This window comes from Amphimedon queenslandica, unplaced genomic scaffold (genome assembly GCF_000090795.2).
Source record: "Amphimedon queenslandica unplaced genomic scaffold, v1.1 AMPQUscaffold_13516, whole genome shotgun sequence".
Taxonomy (NCBI): Eukaryota; Metazoa; Porifera; class Demospongiae; order Haplosclerida; family Niphatidae; genus Amphimedon; species Amphimedon queenslandica.
Window position 1 is genome coordinate 627,312 of NW_003546248.1, and position 24,249 is coordinate 651,560.

Sequence of the window (24,249 nt, forward strand, 5' to 3'; positions counted from 1 at the left end):
CCCCCCCCTCTCTCTCTCTCTCTCTCTCTCTCTCTCTCTCTCTCTCTCTCTCTCTCTCCCCCCTCTCTCTCTCCCCCCTCTCTCTCTCCCCCCTCTCTCTCCCTCTCTTAGCTGCAACATGAGAAAGCTAAATTGGTTGCTATGAAAACTCATTTGAATTTGCCGATAAGCAGTCTCACTGATGACCTTAAATCTGACCTCATCACCTCAGTTGCGATAGCCACTCCCCCCACCCCTTCCTCAACTTCCTCCACTGCTTCCTTCCCTGCAGTCACTAACACTGGTAAAATGATTTGTAATGTTGTTTACTATATAGCCGAAAACTTTCAAGGGACCTAAATTCGCTTAAAATTTGCAAGATTATACTTGCAAAAATTGGGTTAGTGGGGTACAAGATGGTCTAACGCTTTCATTCACAAAAATTAAATCCACGAAAAAAATTTTCAGGCGAATCCGTGAAAGTTGAATCCCTTTTACTTCCCTGCTATACTGTGTATTGTAGTTTAAATATTTAATTTAATTATTATATTATAATTTAGGGTTCAAGTCCCAGCCAGCTACTCCACTAGGTCCTGCTCCCAGTGGCAGTACGGTGTTACAGGCTGTCTATACTGATACCAATGGACAGCCAGTGTATATAGTCAACTCACAGCCAACCCTTATACCACTAGTACAGCAATCACCTTTACCACTGACTCAACCAACTACTCCACAGGTAAGTTTTAGTTAGCATCTTATACATATACTAATCTTGTGTAGAAAGTTTGAGCTGATTCTGATCACAGTTAGATTTTTTATGGATTTTAAAAGTTGCTCCAAAATTGGGCCAAAGTCCCTGTACTACAATGTGTGGTTTAACTTAAAATTTATGCATCACTTTAATTAGATCCTTTGCTAAAATGAGTGCATGCAGACTTTGCTGTCAAATTTCATGTACGCATTAGCATTACTTATAATATTTTTAAACAGGCAACTCCAACCACTCTAAAGTTTGACCCCACCTCAGCCACTGGTGGTCCCTCACTCTACACTCCAGCAGTAGCAGCTGCTCAGAGCTCACGTAGCATTGGACTGACTCAGACTGGAGGGTTCAACAGTCTTGTCACTCAGTCTAAGATAGACGGGAATTTATTGCAGCCACTGTTAGGGACTGGCGTATCTGCCAGTAGTTTGAAACTACCCCTCGGTAATGGAGGGATGCAGTTGAGTGAAGTGGGACCTATTAGACACAGGCAGAGCAGACCTGCTAGTGAGAGACCATCACCTGTTGCTTTTGATGGTAAGGAGGAGGGAGGGAAGGAGAGAGAGAGGGAGAGAGAAAAAGGAGAAAGCAGAAGGGAGAAGGAAGAAGGAGAGTGTGAAATTTAGAAAGAAAAGTAAAGAGAGGAAGAAAAGATTAAAATATAAAAAATAGAAAAAGTGAAGGAGAAGAGAAATGATTCAAGATTAATTACATTCTTATTTTTTTATATCCAGAGACCCAAGAAGCACTCCGTAAAGCTATACCTCGCTACTCTAAGATAGACCAGAGGCCTCCATTCACCTATGCTAGTCTCATTAGACAGGCCATACTAGAGTCACCAGATCAGTGTTTGACCCTCTGTGAGATATATGCCTGGTTCATGAAGAACTTTATATACTTTAAAGAGAATAACCCAACATGGAAGGTGAGGGAGATTCGACTAGTTGATATAGGTTATAAATTGAACAAGAAAAGAAGGAAATTATCTTTTAATTATTGGTTTTTTTTTGTAGAATGCTATTCGTCACAATCTTTCGCTTCACAAGTGTTTTGTTCGCGTTGAGTTGAACAAAAGCCGCGGGGCAGTTTGGACGGTTGATGATAGTCTTTACAAGAAAAAGAGACACATGAAATTGTGAGGGAGAGAAGAAGAGGAGAGAGAGGATTGTTACTAACCTTTTCCCTTTTTAATTTTAGGGTAGCAGCTGAAGGGGAAGCTTCTGAGTCTGCAGAAACCCCAGATATGGAAATGGGTAAGGGAATTTTGATTTCTTTTAATGAACTGATCTCAGTCTTGATTATGTCAAGAATGATCGGGAGAGAATTTTCTAATTTTATTTTCTTTGATGCATTTGCATTTTTTAGTTGCACAGTAATTTTGAGCTGATTATGATCAAATTAGATTTTTTTATGAATTTTTTAAGTTTCTCAAAAATTGGGCCAAGCCTTGTGCTGTACTACCTTTTGCTTTCTTTTTTCATAAAATTGGCTTGTTTTACAATGGTCATAACCTGAAAAATATTTGTCTGAATCAGCTCAAGCTTTCTACACAGCATAAGTACATTAATGTATTTTTTTTAATGTAACAAAAAATTAGGGTGATTTTGGAGCGATTTTTTGAAAAAACCATGGGCTATAGCCTTGGGTATTTTTCAAAAATTGGCCAATTTTAAAAAATGGCCATAACTCAAAAAATTTTTATCGGAATTGACTCAAACTTTCTACATAGCATAAGGACATCAATATCCATCAGAAAATGTAATAAAAATTTGGGGTGATTTTGGAGCCATTTTTTTGAAAAAACCATGGGCTATAGCCTTGGGTATTTTTAAAAAATTGGCCCATTTTTTTAATGGCCATAACTCGAAAAATTTTTATCGGAATCGACTCAAACTTTCTACATAGCATAAGGACATCAATATGTATCAGAAAATGTAATAAAAATTTGGGGTGGTTTCAGAGCAATTTTTTGAAAAAACCATGGGCTATAGCCTTGGGTATTTTTCAAAAATTGGATCATTTTTTAAAATGGCCATAACTCGAAAAAATTTTATCGGAATCGACTCAAACTTTTTACATAGCATAAGGACATCAATATCCATCAGAAAATGTAATAAAAATTTGGGGTGATTTTGGAGCCATTTTTCCGAAAAAACCATGGGCTATAGCCTTGGGTATTTTTCAAAAATTGGCCCATTTTTTAAAATGGTCATAACTCAAAAATTTCTTATCAGAATTGACTCAAACTTTCTTCATAGCATAAGGATATCAATATGTATCAGAAAATGTAATAAAAATTTGGGGTGATTTCGGAGCCATTTTTTGAAAAAAAACCATGGGCTATTATAGCCTTGGGTATTTTCCAAAAATTGGCCAATTTTAAAAAATGGCCAAAACTCGAAAAATTTTTATCGGAATCGACTCAAACTTTCTTCATAGCATAAGGACATCAATATCCATCAAAAAATGTAATAAAAATTTGGAGTGATTTCAGAGCCATTTTTTGAAAAAAATCATGGGTTATAGCCTTGGGTATTTTTCAAAAATTGGCCAATTTTTTAAAATAGCCATAACTCGAAAAATTTTTATCGGAATTGACTTAAACTTTCTACATAGCATAAGGACATCAATATGTATCAGAAAATATAATAAAAATTTGGGGTGATTTCAGAGCCATTTTTTGGAAAAATCATGGGCTATAGCCTTGGGTATTTTTCAGAAATTTGCAAAAATTATTTTTCAAAAACTTTTTAAATTTTTGCATCTTAAAAGTTAAATACTAATAATAATAATAATAATAATAATAATGATTAATAATTAATTAACAAGCCACACCTTTTTTATTATTAGCCATAGGAGAGGAAGAGAAGATCAGAGATCCAATGCAAAATGGAGACAACTCAACAGCTACGATGATACCCACTCTGCAGACGCTCCCTGCTGATGACGACATCTCAGACCATACCCTCCACAACGGAATTAAAATGGAGGGAGAAGATATTTATATTGACGAAGATGACGATGATGATGATGAAGATGAGGAGGAGGAGGAGGAGGGGTCCACTAATCACTATGACAACATTAATTCAAGGTACATATAATTATTGTATTCCATTAATGATGGATGTAAAAATTGTTTAATTTGAGAGAGTATTTTTTCTATTTTTTGTGATATTTTTATGCTGTATTAGTAATGTATAATTGTGTACAAAAAATTATTTCAAAAAATATCAAAACTCATTTTTATATTAAAGAAATTATTTGCATGCAGTACTGTAGAAATGTTTGATGATTCTTTATTTCTGTAGAAGTTCATCAAGTCCTCATGAATTGACAATACAAGCTGACCTACCCTCACCAACTATTGCTAGAAACATGACAACTAACTTTGTTGATCATTATTCCAATTTCTCCTCCTCATCTCAAGGTATTTAAAGAATTACTTTTCATCATTATTATAGTTTTATCGTTTTTCTTTCTCTCGCTTCATTAGGTCACTTACATTAGAAATTAGGCTTTAAAATAGATATTTCTATTGATGATAACTTAAACTTTATTCTATAGAAATAAATAATATTATATATACTATTGAACTTAAGAATAGATTTAATTTTTCTGAGACTATTATTTTTTTTGAATCATAATAATAATAATTATTTTTTTCTCTTTCTTAATCATGTTTTTCTCCTATCTCTTTGATCATCATAAATTAATTTATTTTGTTCAATTTGTTCATGTGTGTATGTGTGTGCGTGTGTTGTCAGTTATTATTATTGTTGCTGTTCTTTTATGTTTTCTTTCTGCTGCTGTTTTAAAATTAATATTAATTTTTTCCTTTAATATTCAAAGCTGCTACCAATAATCTTGCATGTTATGTCTTCAACATTGATAACCATTAATAACAATTTCTTATTGAAAGATGCCACTAATAATTATAATAATTATAATGATTGTGCACTGTATAGTGGCATATAATTAAACTATCAATGAAGAATGTCTTGGTTCAAAGCTGCTGGCGCTAAGAGCTCAATAACATCGCCGTGCTGCTCTGACTGATTATTAATTATATCGACGGCACGTTTTCCTGCAGCGAGACACTCTCCTTCATCTTTATCGCTCAATGCCTGAAGTACAAATGTTATATCATCTTTATCACCGAGCGATGCACTGAGATCACACTTTCCTTTTATTTCTGGCATCAGTTTGGAGACTTTCTTTTTAACAGTGAGAAGGTGATTCTTTGATTCTTGTAACTTAGAGAACTCCTTCGTGTCTGGTTGCATCGTAAAAGACGACCCTACAAATTCAATAAATCCACAGGCACAGCCTCCTCTGAACTACTCACCACAAATGGGGCAGCAAGAGCCATGGGGGATGACCCAGTTTCTGCATTTTGGATTCATTTTCCCGCATCTCATCTTCTCGTTTCTAACAGCTTCACAAGTTTTCTCTTTTGATAACCTATTTTTAATGATAATAAAGCAGTCTCAGCATAAGAGCCCTCATATAAACTGAGCTACTAGCAGTATTTTAATGTGCTGGAATAACAATTTTTTGATACACTAACAATTATACCAAAAAATGATATAGTTCATCCAAATCTGGCACACTGCAGTTGCATAGTGTGAACATAGTGTATTTAATATGTAGCTAGTACTGTGCAATGAGCTTACTTGTCTGCTAGGCACTCTCCAGCATAATCAATACGAACAGAGCGTGTACGTGCATGACAAGACGACTTGTACGTGACTCCATTACTGCCACAGACTGGACTAGAGCACTTCTCTGGCTGGCAAGGCCCATGGTATGCTAAAGTTGCTCCAGAGCTGTAGAGAGAGCAAAGTGAGTGGTAAGTCCTCCCATTGCTTCCACAGACTTTTCTTCTTCTAGCTCTGTGACATTGATGCCTAGGAACTGCAAAATTTGATTCTTATTAACAATTTTTTAAGCAATAATGCATATAGCCCCTAATTAACACCACAAGGTGTGAACAATATAAATTACAAACTAGATGTACATGCATGTAAGCTGTTCAAAGTGCAGTAGTTTCTTACCACATTTGTATAAAGAGCAAGAACCTTTTATCTTTCCGTAGCCATACAGTCCTATGCATGGCCCTCTAAATCTAGGTACGCATATCTCATTCTCCTCACATTCACTGTGTGTGCAAGGATCCTATGAAGTTCATGTATGTCAGTAGTGGAGTAATAATAATAATTAATTAATAATTAATAATAATAATAATAATAATAAATATTAATTATTATTGCAATCACTTACCTCATCAATTTCACAGCCTCCTGGTCTAACGTCCATTATATTAAGGCCGCCACAATTGAGTGCATGGCAGAGTGAGTTGTAGGTCTTTCCATTAGCACCACAGACTTCTTCTTCTTTTGGCATGACATTGCACCTATTACCCATTATAAAAAGGAAAATGTTTTATTAATAATTTCTGTTATTACTTTTGACATTTGTTCTTCCTTGCAGCTGAGGTACTAGTCATGTCTCCAGAAACTAGGAAAAAAATGATAAAAACAATTTAAAATTATTATTTCTAAAAAATACTTTGTATTATAGGCTCATCCCTGCATTTCAATTGAGTACAGTGAAGCTCTCCATTCCTGCACTTGCAAATATTGCAGTCATCCTTGTGTATCTCTCCATTGGACATTATTCTACCATGATTAGTCCTGCATGTACTACCAGCCTCTATAATAATAGCAAAAATAATAATAAAAATAGCAACACAATACTTATAATAATATTATGCACCTTTTGCCTTTTGCCTCTGAGCTGCTTCATAAACTGCAGGGAGTATTGGCCCTAGTGGTCTGTGTGGTCGTTGACGCTGAGAACGTTTACTACGAAAGTTTCTTTCTGGAAAGATCCTTTTAGTGTCTAAATCAGGTGTGGCTCTATGTTGATTAGCAGTATTCTCAGTTTCACGCTGAGCAGCTTCTGCTGCTGCAGCTACTATTGCTCTCTTCTTTCTAAATTCTTCTAATTTCCGTTTAAAGTAATTCTTAGGTTTGCGTCCTCCTTTAGCCATTTTGTCTCTTTTGTTAACTTTGTGCTTCAAGCTGCCATCGTGATGAAAATGATGGTGATAATGGTGATGAATGTTATCTTGATTTTGATGAGCAATTTTACCCTCACCATGTCTTGGTAGCTCTAATGTTGAAAAACGTGTTTTCATTCGAAGGTAGTATTTTACAGCACCACTAAGTCCCTTGTAGTATTTGCATAAGAACCTCACTATGAAGAAGTCTGTATGCTTCTTGGATCCATGTTTCTTCAGCAAGCTAACTACTTCAGTGGGTTTGTCGAATCCTCTGTAATTAACGACACGTGCTAGCCTCATTGCAACTAAAGTTTTGAATAAAGTCTTTGCAAACTTCATAGTCGTAGCGTCACCTTGCTTGTACAACTCAAGTATTCTAGAAGCATCTAATTGATGCATCGTAGCTACTGTGTACGAATCAATGGCATGTTGCAACAGAATTTCACGCGAAGAGGGCTCTACACCTTTTGACTCCGGAGAAGGAGTGGGGACTGTAGGAGGAGATGAAGAAGTGGCTTGTGGATGAGAGCTAGCTGGATTACCAGGATGTAGTGAGTGAGTCGTAGGAGTAGGAGTAATATCTTCAGGAGGCGGTTGCTTGCCTAGTTTATGTTGCCTCTGGTGAGGTCTGCGATGAGGTCTTTGACGCCGTGGTACTCTTTTAATACCTCTTGTGGCTCTTCTCTGCACGTAATCTTCTTCATCATAGTCTTTGCTGTTTTGAGAGTCATGCCATTCATAATCTTTATGATTATAATCGGAGTCTTGTTCTGTCATATCATTTTCATCTTTTTCCTTTTGTGTTGGTCGTTCCATCTCTTCTGAGTCCTCTTTCATCACATAATCATAGTTATCATCATAATTATCATAATTAGGGCTTGCTTCCTCTTTGCTTGGAGCTGTACTCTCTTCTTCTTCATTAGTACTGTAATCATAATCCTCATTGTAATCTTCCTCATCTTCATTAGAGTTTTTCTCTAACTGCGAGGGCTCTGTAGCAAGACTAGCATCTTCATCCTTCTCAGGCAGGTTGTATTCATAATAATCGCTGCTTTCTTGTTCCTTGCTTGACTGAGTGGTTTCTGCTTGAGCATCCTTTTTATCCCCACTATCAGGCTGATCCCCAATTTTTGCACTTTCATCATCTTGCCAGTACTGATCATAATCATCATAATTGTCTTTCTTGCTGTCTTCTTCTTTCTGCATAACTTCTTCCTCTGAGGGACCAGTAGGGTTGCTTCCACCTTCTTTTGGTTCAGAGTCGTAGTACGAGTAGTCATCATTAGCATAATCTTCATTGTTGCTGTAATCTCCTGCTCCTACTTGCTCTAAGGTGTCAGCGGTAGTACTTTCAGCAGAGTTGCTTCCACCTTCTGTTTGAGCTTGAGAATCATCGTACGTACTATAGTAATCATAGTCTTCCCTTAGTCTAGGTGTTCGAGCTATAGTTGAGCTCACTACCAGGAAAGATAACAAAAAAAGACCAAGCATCATTTTGTATCTGGAAATGACAGGTCTAAACAAAACGCTATACAGCGGGAATGACTAATGCGCATGCGCAAAAAGAATCCTTAATTAATCTAATCAAATATTCATAAATTTATGCCCCGCCCATAGCAATATGGAGGAAGAAGGTCAGCTTCACAAAAAGATTATTATCTTCATTATAGCAGCTTTTCTTTTACAGGTAGGAATGCTTTGGTGGTCGACGAGCTTTTGGCTGTTACTCCACCTGATTCTATAGGTTCTGGGTTTGTTTCTATGAGAGGAGCGCCTGTAACACCGGGCTTTGAATCTGCACATTCAGACTATGAAGGTTTGTCTCTCTCTCATTAGCTGGAAAATAGTTTGAAAGATGCATCAACAATAATATATGATTGCATTTTAAAAGTGATTGTGTCTGACAGTTAGTTGATCTAGTCATCATTATTAGTCTTTTAGTTTTTGTACATGAGATGCGTCAATCTTGCTGATTGTAATTGATTGAGTTTTTTTATGCTCTGTTAGATGGAAGAGGTCCTAGTCCAGTTGATACCAATAGTTTCCACACTGCTAGCAGCATTGACGGCTCCAATGAACATCTTGACGTAAGACACAACCTCATGAAGCAAAGGAACTTACTGCATTTTCATTGTAAAATTAACAAGAGTAGCATAAATTAATTATTACGACTGTTATTATACAAAGCAGATAGGTCCCTTTTGCTTCACAGGTCTTATTATAAATCATTTGTTTATTGATTATTATTATTATTGCCAAATTTTGACTTACGAGAATGAGTATAGATTTGTAATTTAGTATTTCAGCCAAGTTTCATTATAAAGAGAGAGAGAGAGAGAGAGTTGTACATGTACATCAGCCTTATGATTTAAGTATAGCCAATATCAAGCATCAATGGAGTTAAGTACAACACTAATAATCGTGTATTGTCCAGTAAATGTGTGATTATTTATTTATTTATTTAGATTGTTCCTCTAAGTTCAAATGAAGTCTCACCCTCTCCTCCTCCTCTACCTCCCCCTGAGTCACGCGTATACAATTTGCCGTCTGGTTTTGAGTCTCAGCCAAAGCTTGAGCTTAATGAAGAGTCTATCAGACCAACAGAAAAGGAGCCGTTGCCAGATGACAGCAGTAAGCACCTTAGTAGCAATATTATATTAGGGTTTCCCATGAAGCATGCTAAGTGAGCTAAACAGCATGAGCTTCATGAGCTGACAAGCACTACAATACAGTACATGGTATTCAGAGTAACTTTAAATATTCAATTTTGATTGGAATCAGCCCAAGCTTTCTGCACAGCATAAGTACATGTATATGTATCAGAAAGTATTATTAAAATAGAGAATTCTCTACTTGACACTTTTGACAAAATTTTTTGAGTAACTTTAAAATTTCATTAAAAATTCAATTTCAATTGGAATCAGCTCAAACTTGCTACACAACATGAGAACATGTATATGTATGAGGGGAAAATATAAAAATGGAGGATTCTCTCCTCTTCAATTTTGACGAAATCTCTTCCCTTTAATGTTTTTACCTTCTCTTTCCTTTCTCTCTCCAGTTTTTGAGAGGTTAAGTAGAGCCAGAGATTCTACTTCATATGAGCAGCACAGACGAAGACCGTCTATTGATGTACCTAACGAGACCACACCCCTCGTTACTCAAAACTCTTACAGGTCAAGCAATGAAGAGGACGTCAACACATCTTGCTGTGTGGTAATTTAAAATAAACGAAAATATTATTATTATTATTATTATTATTATTATTATTATTATTATTATCTCTTATTCTTTTTTTGTTTTAATAACGGCTACATGTTTAATCACTGTATCGTCAATAATTATAAAAATTTATTATTAAATGTTTACATGTACTTGTATAATAATTGCTTGTTATTATAATTATTTTAAAAATTTTGTGACGAAATAAAATCACTGCTATATTTGAATAAAAGTATTATTCTTTAAATCACATTAATAATACATTGAGTTGCTATATAAGAAAGCGTATAATGGAGGTAATGAAAGTGGGCTTACAAAGAAGTTTTTTTTAAATGTCAAAGGTTAAGGATTATTATTTCACAATCTCTATCAAATCAATCATCAGTTTATGTTTACATAGTGTGAATAAAACACTCGCTTATCTTTCACTCTATCAATAATTTGTCCAAAATAAAACGGGTACGCACTATCAATTATTATTTTATTCTTAAATGTCTATACAGTACATCTTTTTGTGTTGCATAGGAAATTTTTTTGAGCTGACTCCAATCAAAATTAAATTCTTTAAAACGATACAGTTCTCCATGATGATGTATAAAATTATTTTTAATTTTATAAAAAAAATTAATGGAAAAATAGCAGCTGTATACAAGAAATAAGAGCACTATAATAATCTGAAAAATGATTAATAATAATAATTAAAAACTTGTAAAATTATAACTAAAAATTTAAATGCTGTTGATAAGATATGAGAGAGAGAGAGAGAAAGAGTGAACATAAAGACAATGCACTAACTTAAAAAGAAAACAAACAAAATACGAGTGACCACTAATCACAAAAACAAACAACAACAACAACAATAATAATGAATAATAATAATAATAAATTATAAAAATTAAATACAAAAATAATATTGCCTCAAATTTCCATGATCATCAAACGATCAATTATATTAGTATGAATCCACTTATATTAGTATGAATCAATCAGTCGTCCCAATCTTCATCATCAACCTCCTCTATATCAGTGTCTTCGTCATCAGAATTGGTCATTGCACTCCTAATGCTCGTCATTCGCTGATTAAGAGCATTAGAGAATACATCGTGAAGACCACCGCCTCCTCCTTTTGGCTGCTGTGGCTCATCATCTTCCTCCTTCTTCTTAAGTAAGGACTTAGCACGGACGAGGTCATTGATAGTAAAAGGACGACCTTCGGAGGGAGACGGAGAGGGTGGAGGGATTTCTTTCTTTGTGGGTGGAGCTCCGGAGGTGGTGTTACGACGCTGTGAAGGTGAGTCGGCAGGAGAGGGAGGAGCAAGTGGAGGAGGGGGAGGGGGAACAGGGGCACCTAAATATCAAAAAATAAATAATTAAAATATTATTATTATACTAAACTGACCAATTGGGGGCGGGGGAGGGGGAAGGGGAGGACTTCCACCACTTTTCTGTGGTAAAGTAGGAGAAGGAGGAGTCTTAGTGATAACAGTGTCCATGTATTCAACAGGTCTTTTCTTTCTCTGCATGAAATCGTCTTCTTTAGGAGGGAGAGAGGGAAGGGGATCTTTGCTTGGAAGAGGAGGAGGAGGAGGGGGTCCGGTTTTAGGATCCTTTGAAGGAAGTTGGGGAGGGGCCGGGTCACTTTTCGAAGGAAGAGGAGGAAAGGACGGAGCCGGAGAGGGCTCTTTGACAGGGAGGGGAGGAGTCTTAGAGGGTAAAGGAGGAGCATCAGTCTTTGATGGTAAAGGAGGGACTTCATTGTGTTTCGTAGGGAGGGGAGGGAGAGGGGGAGAGTGTTCATTCTTTGATGGTAAAGGAGGTTCATTTTTTGAAGGTAGTGGAGGCAAGTCATGTCCTTTTGATGGTAGGGCTGGCTGTGGGTCCCTTCGGCCTACAGAAGGAGCTGGTCCTTTTGAAGGTAGTGGCGGAGGATTATGTGATCCATCAGAAATACGACGCCCAGGCAGCCCAGGACTTTCACCGGCCATTTTAGTGACATTGGGCCTGCCTACATCCAAACTCTTTCTCTGAGTTGCGGCGTTCTCTTCCTGTGGAAGTGATGGCAACGGCCTGTTTGATATTCTAGGCCCCATGGTCATTGCTTTAGACGGTAAAGAAGGAGCAGGGGCTGTTGCAGCTCTTGGTCGCTCCCACGATGACTGACCGGTCTGCATGTTATAAAAATAATGTCTTTTGTAGTTATCGTCAAAGAACTGCTGCCACCCGGCGGGAAGGAGGAGCTCCTGTACAGCTTCAACTGTGATAGGAACAAGAAGGTAGACTTTAGCTCCGGGTCGAGCCTTACTCCGGAGCGGTGCAACCTTGTGGCCTTCAAGTAACTCTCTGATGCTCGAGAATTTCTTTTTGGGAGTAATGAACACTTTGCCATCCGGATCAGTGTTGATTTTGAAATTCAATATCGAATTCTGACACCTGCAAAGAGAGAGATGGACGAGATCGATTGTGTGAATGCGTGTGTGAGAGAGACAAAAAAGGAAATTGATTACAGCCATAAGGATTCCATCCTCTACACATAGATGCCAATAAAATACACACAGTGTCAAAGTCCAAGACTATATAAATACTTATTAGACAAGTCATAACATACTATAATAATAATAATATTATATACATGTATTATTTATTATTATTATTATTATTATTATTATTATTATTATTATTATTATTATTATTATTATTATTACTATTATTATTATTATTAGTAGTAGTAGTAAGGAAATTTGCGTAGGCAATACTATTTAGCCTCCAGGAGGAATGCAAAATTAGACACCAAGTCTAAATCACATGTGAACAAATGAAAGTTGATGTACATATATAGTAAAATGAATGGATAATTGAGTCAGGCTCAGACTAGCCAAGCAGTCACACCACCGAGTGTTGGAATGTGATCTCATAGTGATAAAGCTAGCTGGCATGAAGCATTCACAAACAATGCTGACTCTAAAGAAAATATACACAGCCTAATGAAATATAATAGTAATAACTGGTTTATAATAACAGCAGTGCCAGAAGCATAATGATAACAATGATTGAAGTCTTTAAGTCATTCCTCTATCCATTTTTATAATAGATAATGAGAATGGTAATAATGGTATTAATAAAAAATAAGACCTTGCCTTCCATTGCATACGGACTGAAGCTATAGCTACCTTAAGGTGGTGGGCATCCACTATGCAGCATTGTTGCTTGCAACTTGTGGCTAAACCTTTGATGTGGTTGGGCAACATGTTGCATGAAGTAGAGAGAGTCTCAACTTCATGCAACATGTTGCACAACCACATCAAAGGTACTGGCAACAAAGTTCCATAGTGGATGCCTACCTTTAATCGTCAAATGCCTTGTTTATAAATAAAAATAAATGCTTCGCTAGTTAAATCCAGTAAAATCAAAAACGACCTGTGTTTTACTAGTGGAACTTTGCCCACTTCATGTTTTACAAAAATCTACAGCATTTCTGCAGAAATCTTGCACCAGTCATGTGATGATTAGAGTCATAGGATCCTGTGGTTAGAGTATTGATAACATTTTTTCAAAACAGGCCAATTCATTATCCATCCACCTACATGCACTACTACAATATGGCAACGTATATGTACGTGTACAAACAAAAGAGAAAAGACAGACTGGCTGACTGACTAACTAATGGAGAATAAAGGCTTCCACCAGTACATGATATCATTAGTATCATTACTACTGTATTCCGGTCACACCCAAGGATCTAATAATATTTCAGAGGTTCATTAATACACGTTTATATTGTATTGGGACTGATACTACCTGTCTTGATATAGAGATCTCCTTATTTTAGAATGTCCACAAAAGCAGGTTTAACTGCAAATTTAAATATTACTGGAATGGAATGCGAGACATGTAAAAACAGAAAACTTACAATAAAATAAGGGAGAGAAAGAAAAAAAAGCCATTGACCATAAATGGTATATAGAGTAATGATGACTACCACATCCTTCAAGTTCACCATTTAAACAATATCTACATGTACATGATGTCATAATTTTACAGTGATTCCAATCATTTCATATAACATTCGATGCACAAAAAATACTAGTCAAATTCCTCTAGTGATGACATAGTGATTCTGAGAAAATGAGCCAACAAACCACAATGTCAGGGCCAGAGTCTTAATTAGGTTTGTTTGCTGATGCATCAAAACTTCCTTTTTTATTTGATTCTGTACTAATCTCATGCATTACAATTAAATTCTTAATTATTATTTTTTTTTAATTCTGTTCTAATTTTTCATTATTCAGATCAAGACTATGTTGAGTATGATCACGCGTTGCTTGGTCGCTGAAGCATAACATGACATCATTCTGTGCTATTGTCATCTTACAACTTTAGTTCTCCTTAATTTAGTACACAAGACACAATGGCTCTCCTTTTAAGCAATCCACAGTCTAGACTTTATTTATGGAACTAATGTCACAGTAAGAAGTAAGCTAGCCTGAGGACATTAGGTGTATTATGCAATGTGTGTACATCTTCTAGTAGGACTTGTTTTTGATAATGTCAGAGTATAGTCACACTCTACACTTGTACAAACATAAAATACAATGCTGGACTTGATAAGATAAACAGAAACACATGATCACAGTCTTGCACTGCAAAGTGCAAGGCATTGTTAAAAATGTGATAAATGATATCATTACTGTGTGGGGAATAGCTACAGGTACCGTGCTAACAAAAAAAACAAGCTTATTCTTTCTGTACAATAACAATATAGTCCATGGTCTTTTTGGCCCACAATTTTGCAGCAACTTTAAAAATTTGTAAAAAATCCAATTTTGATAGGAATCAACTCAAACTTCCTACATAACATAAGTACATGTATATGTATCAGATAACAATATAAAAATGGAGAATTCTCTCCTTTTCATTTTTGACAAAATTTGGCCCCAGACCCTATAGTACAGGGACTTTAACCCGATTTTTGAACAACTTAAAAAATTCGTAAAAAAAATCAAATTTTTATTGGAATCAACTCAAACTTGCTACACAACATAAGTACATGTATATGCATCAGATAAAGTTATAAAAATGAAGAATTCTCTTCTTGTCATTTTTGCCAAAATTTGGCCCCAGACCCTGTACTATAGTACAGGGATGTTAACCCGATTTTTGAACAACTTTAAAAATTCGTAAAAAATCAAATTTTTATCGGAATCAACTCAAACTTGCTGCACAACACAAGTACATGTATATGCATCAGATAACAATATAAAAATGGAGAATTCTCTCCTTGTCATTTTTGACAAAATTTGGCCCCAGACCATGTACTATAGTACAGGGACTTTAACCCGATTTTTGAACAACTTTAAAAATTCGTTAAAAAATCCAATTTTGATCAGAATCAACTCAAACTTGCTATGCAACATAAGTACATGTATATGCATCAGATAACTTAATAAAAATGGAGAATTCTCTCCTTGTCATTTTTTTGACAAAATACCCTGTACTGTAGTACTGGACAAACTTTAAAGCACATCAAATTAGAACTCATTTTACAGCCTAATTAACATGTGTATAATATATATATATACACACATGTACGTGTACATGTATATAATTATTATGTATAATTATACTGACGTTAGAGATATTGTGAACTGTCCTGAACTGGAGACACTTGGTCTAACTAAATATGCTCCTTCTTGTGATAAAAATGCCTGCATTACTGTAGGAACCTAATGAGAGAGAGAGAGGGGAGGAGAGGGAGAGAGAGAGAGGGGGGAGAGAGAGAGGGGAGGGAGAGAGAATGAGGTGGAGTAAGAACAGAACTATGATCTTATAACAAAGAACATGATGATTGAATAGGTACATGTAAGACGCCCACGAAAATAAAAAATAGAAATAAAAGTGTAGGATAGGTCAGGTGCCAGTGAGCTAATACAGTTATATCATCAATTACAGAGTCCATTCACATAGTCTATGCATGACAGAATGTTCAATGATCCAAGTAGAGACCACTATCCTTAGGTCAGTTTTAATTGGATGTAAAGCTACGTGCACATGTAAAGCTACGTGCACATGTACAGCTATGTGTACATGTACATGTATTAGGTGACAATTAATACTGACATTAACTATGTACATCTACAGTAGTAGTCCATGCTTTTTCCTAAAACTCCAAACCTCAAGGAGTAGTAGTATTGTTACATATTCTGTGGTACCAAGTACACATTGCAAGTGTATAGATAGTAGATACTCTGACTTACATCATTTTTCGAGAGGTCAATATGGACTCCTGGTAACTGAGCTATGTTATTTAAACTGTCTACGGTTTTGTTGTCAGGAATTTTCTTAGGAACTCCTCCTCCTCCTCCTGTCATTGTATTGTTGGGTTCTCTTCTCTCGTTGTTCCCTCTCCTTTCCATGTCCCTTGAGCCATGTCTCGGACTACTGGCCGGCTGGGGGAGGGGCATCTTGGCTCTGGAAGAAGCAGGCGCTAGCCGTGTACTTTCTTCTAAACGAAAAAATAATTTCTCATATGAAGAATTAGAATAATAATAGTGCATTAAGGACACCATTGGGTCCTTAATACAAAGGTGTCCTCATTTTAGAGGTGCTTTTGTATCAATTTGTAACATTACAAAATACTGTCCTCAATTGATAAATTATTATAGCTCGATTCCAATAAAACACTATGATAATACAGGTGCAATAATGATAGCTGTACATCTAATATCAAAGCTGTCAAGCAGAAACAGCTCCATGATCCGTAAGCTTAGCAAAACTCTCTTAATAGCAGAGGGGGAAAGTGACAGACTGTGAAATATGCAACCTCCAGAAAAAGTTAAAAGTGCAACTGACCTCCAAGAAAATATGCAGGAAATGCACAAAGCTTGTAGTGGCAAAAATGGGATATTCTCATGACAATAGAAGCACTTTTACTCTATTCACATCAAAAATATGTACTTTTGATAACATACATGTGCATATGTACGTATGTACATGTATATTGAAATAGAATAGGTCACACATTAATTTATGTACGTATGTGTAGTAATCGGATTATTACTATCGTTAATCATTAGTAATATTATTATAGTCTATAATGTCACTATATATACATGATGTCATTGACTGATAGTGTGAGCTGATCTCATACTGAATGAAGTGTGAGTGTGGGTGGTAATACCATTTGTGACTGTGTGTGTGTGTGTGTGTGTGTGTGTGTGTGTGTGTGAGTGTACTAAGTAGCAACAGTACCCCGGTACATGTACATGTACATGTACTAGCTAGCACTAATGGATGGTTGTTAAATTATTAACCTCATGCAGCTATGATCTATATCACACAGCTGAGGTCAATAATAATTAACAATTAGCCCCATATATATGTATAATGACTTGACTGATAGCTAGCAGCTACTCTATAAACCTATTTTTAGACATGACTCAGGTATGAAGGAAATGTTTTACCAATTCCTAATTAATATTTAACAATATCAATTACAATGCAGTAGTTTCACATTCCTTCTAATATATGTATTCTATCTGACCTTTCTCACACTTTTCACTAAATGAAATTCCCTTCATTCTTTTCCTTCCTCTCTTTTCATTTCCCCTCCTTAACTCTCTCCTACATGTACCTTTCTCTCCCTTCCTCTCTCTCTATCTCCCTCCCTCTCTCTCCCTCACCTTGCTGACTAGGCACAAGGGCTACATATTCTTCTTGCTCTTGTTCTTGCTGTACAGGATAAAGGAGGAAAGTATTCACGTCTTTATTAATAGGAAACTTCTGGTAATGCTTTATGAGTGAAGTAATGGTAGGAAACTTTGAGTCCCTGATGTAATAATGTCCTGTAACTGCGTCCTTGAACATACGGTAATTCATAAGCTTCATGTTTTTACTGGGGAGGGAGAGAGAGAGGGGGGAGAGAGAGGAGAGGAGAGGAAGGGGGTAAAACAGAAAGAAAAGAAAGAGAAAATAAAGAAAGCAAAAGATGAAAGGAAAGAAAAGAACAAAAAAGGAGAGGTCGATCGCCAAATGCAGACAACAAGGAGACAAAAGCCTCTACTAATTGAATCATAAAAACAAATATTGACCATATAAATCAACCACACACACTGGCAGTCACACACGACGAGATTGCACATGTACATGTACAATAGACTGTATTACCATGCAGCGTGCACAACTTAAAAATGCTCACTGAAGCAAACACATAATCACATAAATCCTTTTCTATAGCATCTCTCATCCATATAAAGCTAAAACAGTCATTTTGTGTCATGCATAAGAATATGACTTAAAATAGTGAGGATTGGAATGAGGGGGAATCCCATGGATTTTCCCTATAACATTTAAATATGGCACACATTTAAACCAGGTGTCTCTTTATAGAGGCTTTAATAAGTACATGTGATGCAGTTATAATAAAATTCCATCACCAAAAAAGCTAACAAACTCCCTCTCCCCCCTCTCTCTTGCTCCATTTCTTTCTCTGTCTCCATGAAAGTTTCCTCTTTGCAGATTCCTTCGTATCTAAGGATTGAATTCTTTCTCACTCTACCCATTCCATCTTTAGTGGGACAAAACTGATAAGGTGATTATAGTGATTGATAATTAGAAAAGCCAAACAAAAAGAATAAAAACATGGATAAGTAATACATGCTTCATATAGAGTAATAAATGTACATGTACAGGTGTAGGCCAAGAGGATTAATGTACATGTACATGTAGTGTTACATGTACAGGTGTAGGCCAAGAGGATTAATGTACATGTACATGTAGTGTTACATGTTTCTTTTCTTTACCTAACACATATAGTGCATAGTGCATCTCCATCAGTAGGTCTTATGATGTAATATCCATCAGTAGATAAGTGTGGAGCTATGAGCTGTTTAGCCTTCAGGGGAGAGAGAGAGAGAGAAGGAAGGTGGAAGTATTATGAAAAGTAAGCAGAATAAATATACGTGTAAGAGATGCATAATAATATATTATAATAATAATAATAATAATGATAATAATAATAATAATAATAATGATGATGATGATGATGATGATAGAACGCTTCATGACTGCTTTCAGATATCTTAATTCATTTGTTATGAATTGATAATTTGTTTTGGTACCAGCCTCACATTTTGTGTTGTTGCGCATTTTGAGAAATAATAATAATAATAATAATAATAATTGTTTTGCAGCATGTCACTTATCTTTGTTATATCATTTTGTGTTTATCAGTATATCATTCATTTATGTTTTCATCATTCATTTCTCTTATTGTGTTTGTTTATTAGGTTTTTCTTAGGTTTGTTATAATAATAATAATAATATAATAACAATAATTATGATCATAATAATAAATGAGAGATGCAGGTATGTATTGTAATGACTTACCTGGTCTCTAGACACATTAAAATAGCCTGGAATACTGACTAAATCTGAGAGAGAGAGAGAGAGAGAGAAACAGACAGACGAGGAGGCGGTAAATAAAGAGAGATACATGTACGTAGATGTACATGCACATGTACATGTACATGTGCATGTACATGTACATGTACATGTGTAGGCATACATACACATGTACAGACACAATGTACATCTAGACCAAACAAGAGACGATTATAATTAAATAATTGGAATGGAGACAGAGGGGGACAGCAAAGAAAGAGAGACCATTGTATAGTGTAAACGTGTGTGTAGGGGATACAAAGACTGAACAATGAAAGACGATTCTAACTTAATAAAGATGAAAGATAAGAGAGGAAGGTGACTGTAGACATAGAAAGAGAGAAATACAAACATGGTGTATGTGTGTAGGCTAAAGGGATACAGACAAAGATTGGAGTGAGAAGATCATAACTGATTAATTGGATTGGAAGCTGATAACTTGGCTCATCAAGTAGCAATTTTAGTACAATAAGCAAAACATGCAAACTCATTATTTTTTATTAAATAATAAAGTAACTAAAATTTTAACAAGCAGTTATGTGCCGTACGGACTGTCGGACTTGACACAACACAATTTTAAGGAAATGAAAAACACATACCATACATGTACATGTAGATCCATATACGTCAAAAGTACATGTACATGCACCATAATGATAGCAGATCTATCCAGAATTACAACACAGCACATTGAGAACAGACGTAATTACAATACTCAGGTTAATAAGTCCCTTCAAAAAGTTCAAATGTGATCATACAACCATACCACAAACTGCATGCATGTAAAAGCAAGTCAGCAATAAAATGGTTTTCATACAAACAGGTAGAGTGAGTATCCTCCACAGGTAATTGGTATCAAGCTATATATATATATATATATATATATATATATATATATATATATATATGTAATATATATAGGCATAACAGGATATGATGGCAACAGTGTAGTGGGCTGTGGTAATGAAATGCAAAGCTTTGCAAAGTCACTGTTCCTATTAACTAGTGTTGTATAAATAATAATAAGTATTTCATACATTGGGCCCTAGAGATGTATTTACTAACTACACAGCAATGCTGTGTAACTGCTTTCTTAAGGACACTGTTGGTAATGTCCTTCATACAAGGTGTCCTCATTTCAGAGATGCTTTTGTATAGGTTAGTACCAATTGTGACATTACAAAAAATTCCTCATTATAAAGATACAATTCAAGTTGTCCTTATCATAGAGATTACACATGATGATAATTACTACATTCATGTAGCTCCCAAAAATTCTATAATTATATCATTAAAATTCCAAAATAAAACACGCCCCCATGCAGCTACAATTCGGTTACTTTCCCTCCCAAATGAGCAGCTGGCCTACAGGCCTCACACATTGCAAGTTATGCGTGCACTGTGAATTTAAAAATAATAAGGCAACTGACTGGAAAATAATTATGTTTAGAAAAAATGTCGCCGTGTTAAACAAACAACTCATTAGCCACACATAAACAATAATCATGAGCTCAATCATCCATGAGAGAGAGAGAGAGAGAGAGAGAGAGAGAGAGAAAGGATAAGGTAAGATAATACAGGAAACTCTATCACTATGTAGATTGAGTGGCCTACTCATTGTTATGTTATCCACTCAAACAAACATTATAGTCTTTCATTAACAGCTGCAATTATATACAAACCAGCGGCCCTTTAGCAAACAGATGGGAGATATAATCTCTTTAAAATAAACAATAAATGGAGAAAGTAGTCACTGACTAATGTACAGACAATGTAGGAGAGAGAGAGAGGGGGGGAGGGTGAGGGAGTGAAAGAGTGAGACTGGATATTTGTCATCTGTCATCATCCATAAGGAACAGTTAAAAACATGGCTTGTTATGGGAAAGTCCTTTAATTATACTACAAAGCTCCCAATCTCTAAAATTTGCTGACAATTATTCTTCAATGACTTGAGGCATTGAAAACTTACCATAAAGCCATGATGACCCCAACCCTATAACATATCCCAGTGGGTTCAGGTACATAAGCACATGTATGAACTGCACAAGGAAATTAAAAGTTTCCCAACAACAGGTATAGTATTACAGTGCAAATAAACAAATAAACAACAGTCATCAAACACAACAACTGATAGGAATTGCTTCATATGATTTACGTACAATAAAATTATTAAATGATAATTATATTATTAAAGGGATACAATGAATTAACATACACACATACACACACACACACCACTATAGACAACCCATACATGTATATGTCATTGAACACATTCCAGTGCTTGTGTCCCTAATAATGTACACGAGATAAGCCTTATACATGCATGAACATACACTAGACAAATATTTGGAAAACAACCAGACAATCACAAGACCCCAGACCGACAAATTCAATAAGTTTATCAAATAAACATGTGATATAATAGGACTCTACCTCTGTTACCAAGAATCGTAAAATACTCACATTGGTATAATAATAATAATAATAATAATAATAATAATAATAATAATTCATGTGCACATGTATGGTAAAGGTCCTGTGATCATGATTTTAGCCATTACTTCATGATGATAAGCAGATTATCTATAGGGAACGTGTGAAAGAGCTTTCACTAAGTGACACGTACTGTACCTTTTGACCTTTTACTAATGATAATCACTGATGTGCAACAAACACAGGACATTAATCAAATAGACAAACATATAAACATTAATCGCTTGATTTAAGCAAATGAAGCACTACAACTTCATTAATGACTGGATGAAGCATGAGGCTAGCAGTGATATTAGTCTACGCCTTATTGTGTCACACTAACTGGTGCTATCCCTGGGCACATCCCAGGGATAGCCCACCTACCTCACTGACTTTTAATTATTATTTCTATTACATTGAAAGATTACAGAGTAAGATTACAAGAGATTACTGATGTACGTGTGTCGAATATGTCATGATGACATTATTTACATTGCACACATAATTAGGACAAATGAGTGGTGTTTAGATTCACTATCAGTTTCCTCTTCTCTCTTATTTACTTTATATTCTCCATCATTCTCTTACTCAATCACTCTCTCTCTCTCCCTCTCTCTCTCCCTCCCTCTCTCTCTCTCTCTCCCTCTCTCCCTCCCTCTCTCTCTCTCTCTCCCTCTCTCCCTCCCTCTCTCTCTCTCCCTCCCTCTCTCCCTCCCTCTCTCTCTCTCCCTCCCTCTCTCTCTCTCTCTCCCTCTCTCCCTCCCTCTCTCTCTCTCTCTCCCTCTCTCCCTCCCTCTCTCTCTCTCTCTCCCTCTCTCCCCCCTCTCTCTCCTCTCTCTTTCTAAACCATATCCAATTACTACAGTAGTAAAACGTACACACACAAGAGTCATTATACTCATTATACATTTACTAGTACAATGATCACATAAAGATGTACTCTGACACTCATAAACAGATCCATTACACGTATACACAGGCAGTATTACTATTATCAAACAAAAACTTAACAGTTTACGATTACACAAGTCACTATAATATACAAAACAGTTGCAATATAACCTCCACAACAAGGAGCTGGAAACAAGCATTAGTATTATTACCACCAATTTACACTAGTATAAATACCATGTGGTACATGTACATACATGTATTATACGCTCAGTAGATAACACATTAGTGTGTGTTTTATATTAACATAAGTAGTGTATTTTTATAGCACATAGTAAATGCTCACTATAATGAAATAATATTTATTTAAAACCAGGTGCATATTCGACCCCTACTGAGAGCTGATACTACTTGTTAAATACACAAAATACATACATACATAATAATAATAATAATATAAATAAATAAATAAATAAATAAATGCTTTAAGCAAAATGTCATGGTTGACATAATAAAATTACATGTACATGTACATGCTATGATGAAAAATGTACCACAATGATGATACGTTAGAGCAGGAATCTGTATTACATTACTTATACACACCTAACACGTTTCTCTTAATGTAAGTGATGTAATAACAGTATGTTCGATCAATAGTTTAATACATATGGTAACATATCAATATGATTTATAGTGTTCAAATGCACATCCCTTATATGGCATTGTGTATTTAAATTATTAATCAGATTAGTGGATTGAGCCCCTCTGTCTCATCCCTTATCGAGTGTTTAGTATTTAGGACTGAGCCCAATTGGGTCACTTTAATTGTGTTTCGCGCCTTTATTATGCTAATATGAGGGATAGGGTACAATACAAACCTGCCATTATTAGTCTGTCCTGCCTTTAGACTCCTTTATACCCTCCAGCTACTTTAGGCTATTCAGGAAATCTGCTTTAATGGCCTTGTTTATTTCTTCTCTGCCTTGAAGTTGCTGCGGGATCGATGGGCGTGGCTGGTTAAGGGTGTGGTCACGTAGCGATTGCTGCAGGAAGGAGGGGCTCGTTAGGGACTGTCCCTACCTCATATCTCACACACAGCTGTGCGTATAAAAAACCAGGGTAAATTCTCATAAATTCACCGTACATTGCAAACCGTACAGGCTCAATTATGGCTCCTTTGTCTACCTTAGGCTTAGCTGTACTAATACTTTCCTTCTCGTCGCTTGCTTCTGTTAGCTCCGTTAGAGTAGAAGTGAGTGAGGATGAGAACGAAATACGTGTACGCTGCACTGTTTCAAATTCAACCGGGCCTATGAGGTGGTGGAAAAACGGAAAGGAGATCAATACTACTCTGGATAAGTATCGAGAAGGACGTGATGTCCTTAACTCTGAACTTTATTCCTTGACTTTCGATTCC

At 35.9% G+C, this 24,249-nt stretch overlaps 4 protein-coding genes across 5 annotated transcripts in view; 2 read left to right on the forward strand and 2 right to left on the reverse strand.

Annotated features, from left to right (window-relative positions):
- LOC100634506 (forkhead box protein P1-like) overlaps positions 1-4,438 on the forward strand; it is a 15,177-nt gene extending 10,739 nt beyond the window's left edge. The window contains exons 7-15 of the mRNA XM_020000296.1: positions 112-283; positions 540-715; positions 970-1,279; positions 1,477-1,667; positions 1,756-1,877; positions 1,940-1,995; positions 3,593-3,833; positions 4,051-4,169; positions 4,236-4,438. Of these exons, the coding sequence (XP_019855855.1) occupies positions 112-283; positions 540-715; positions 970-1,279; positions 1,477-1,667; positions 1,756-1,877; positions 1,940-1,995; positions 3,593-3,833; positions 4,051-4,169; positions 4,236-4,249 (1,401 nt within the window). The 3' untranslated portion in view covers positions 4,250-4,438. The remainder of the gene's footprint in view (positions 1-111; positions 284-539; positions 716-969; positions 1,280-1,476; positions 1,668-1,755; positions 1,878-1,939; positions 1,996-3,592; positions 3,834-4,050; positions 4,170-4,235) is intronic.
- A 189-nt stretch (positions 4,439-4,627) lies between these two features.
- On the reverse strand, positions 4,628-8,329 carry LOC109584522 (uncharacterized). The gene is made up of 8 exons (XM_020000290.1): positions 6,518-8,329; positions 6,311-6,454; positions 6,208-6,259; positions 6,023-6,155; positions 5,797-5,917; positions 5,416-5,656; positions 5,088-5,203; positions 4,628-5,039 (listed from the first exon to the last, which is right to left on the reverse strand). Exons 1-8 carry the CDS (start codon positions 8,298-8,300, stop codon positions 4,726-4,728), a joined length of 2,904 nt encoding a protein of 967 aa, XP_019855849.1. The 5' UTR covers positions 8,301-8,329; the 3' UTR covers positions 4,628-4,725.
- An 82-nt stretch (positions 8,330-8,411) lies between these two features.
- LOC109583793 (uncharacterized) lies at positions 8,412-10,280 on the forward strand. The gene is made up of 5 exons (XM_019999263.1): positions 8,412-8,440; positions 8,494-8,622; positions 8,814-8,893; positions 9,272-9,437; positions 9,868-10,280. Exons 1-5 carry the CDS (start codon positions 8,428-8,430, stop codon positions 10,029-10,031), a joined length of 552 nt encoding a protein of 183 aa, XP_019854822.1. The 5' UTR covers positions 8,412-8,427; the 3' UTR covers positions 10,032-10,280.
- Positions 10,281-10,616: 336 nt separating this feature from the next.
- On the reverse strand, positions 10,617-23,851 carry LOC105314228 (serine/arginine repetitive matrix protein 1-like). 2 transcript variants are annotated; one of them, XM_011408268.2, is made up of 8 exons: positions 23,711-23,851; positions 19,410-19,453; positions 18,824-18,915; positions 17,705-17,916; positions 16,280-16,524; positions 15,654-15,748; positions 11,428-12,458; positions 10,617-11,376 (listed from the first exon to the last, which is right to left on the reverse strand). In XM_011408268.2, exons 1-8 carry the CDS (start codon positions 23,715-23,717, stop codon positions 11,015-11,017), a joined length of 2,088 nt encoding a protein of 695 aa, XP_011406570.2. In that variant the 5' UTR covers positions 23,718-23,851; the 3' UTR covers positions 10,617-11,014. The 2 variants fall into 2 exon arrangements, with proteins under 2 accessions (XP_011406570.2, XP_019855882.1); XM_020000323.1 differs by having other exon boundaries at positions 16,280-16,527.
- Positions 23,852-24,249: the final 398 nt, after the last annotated feature.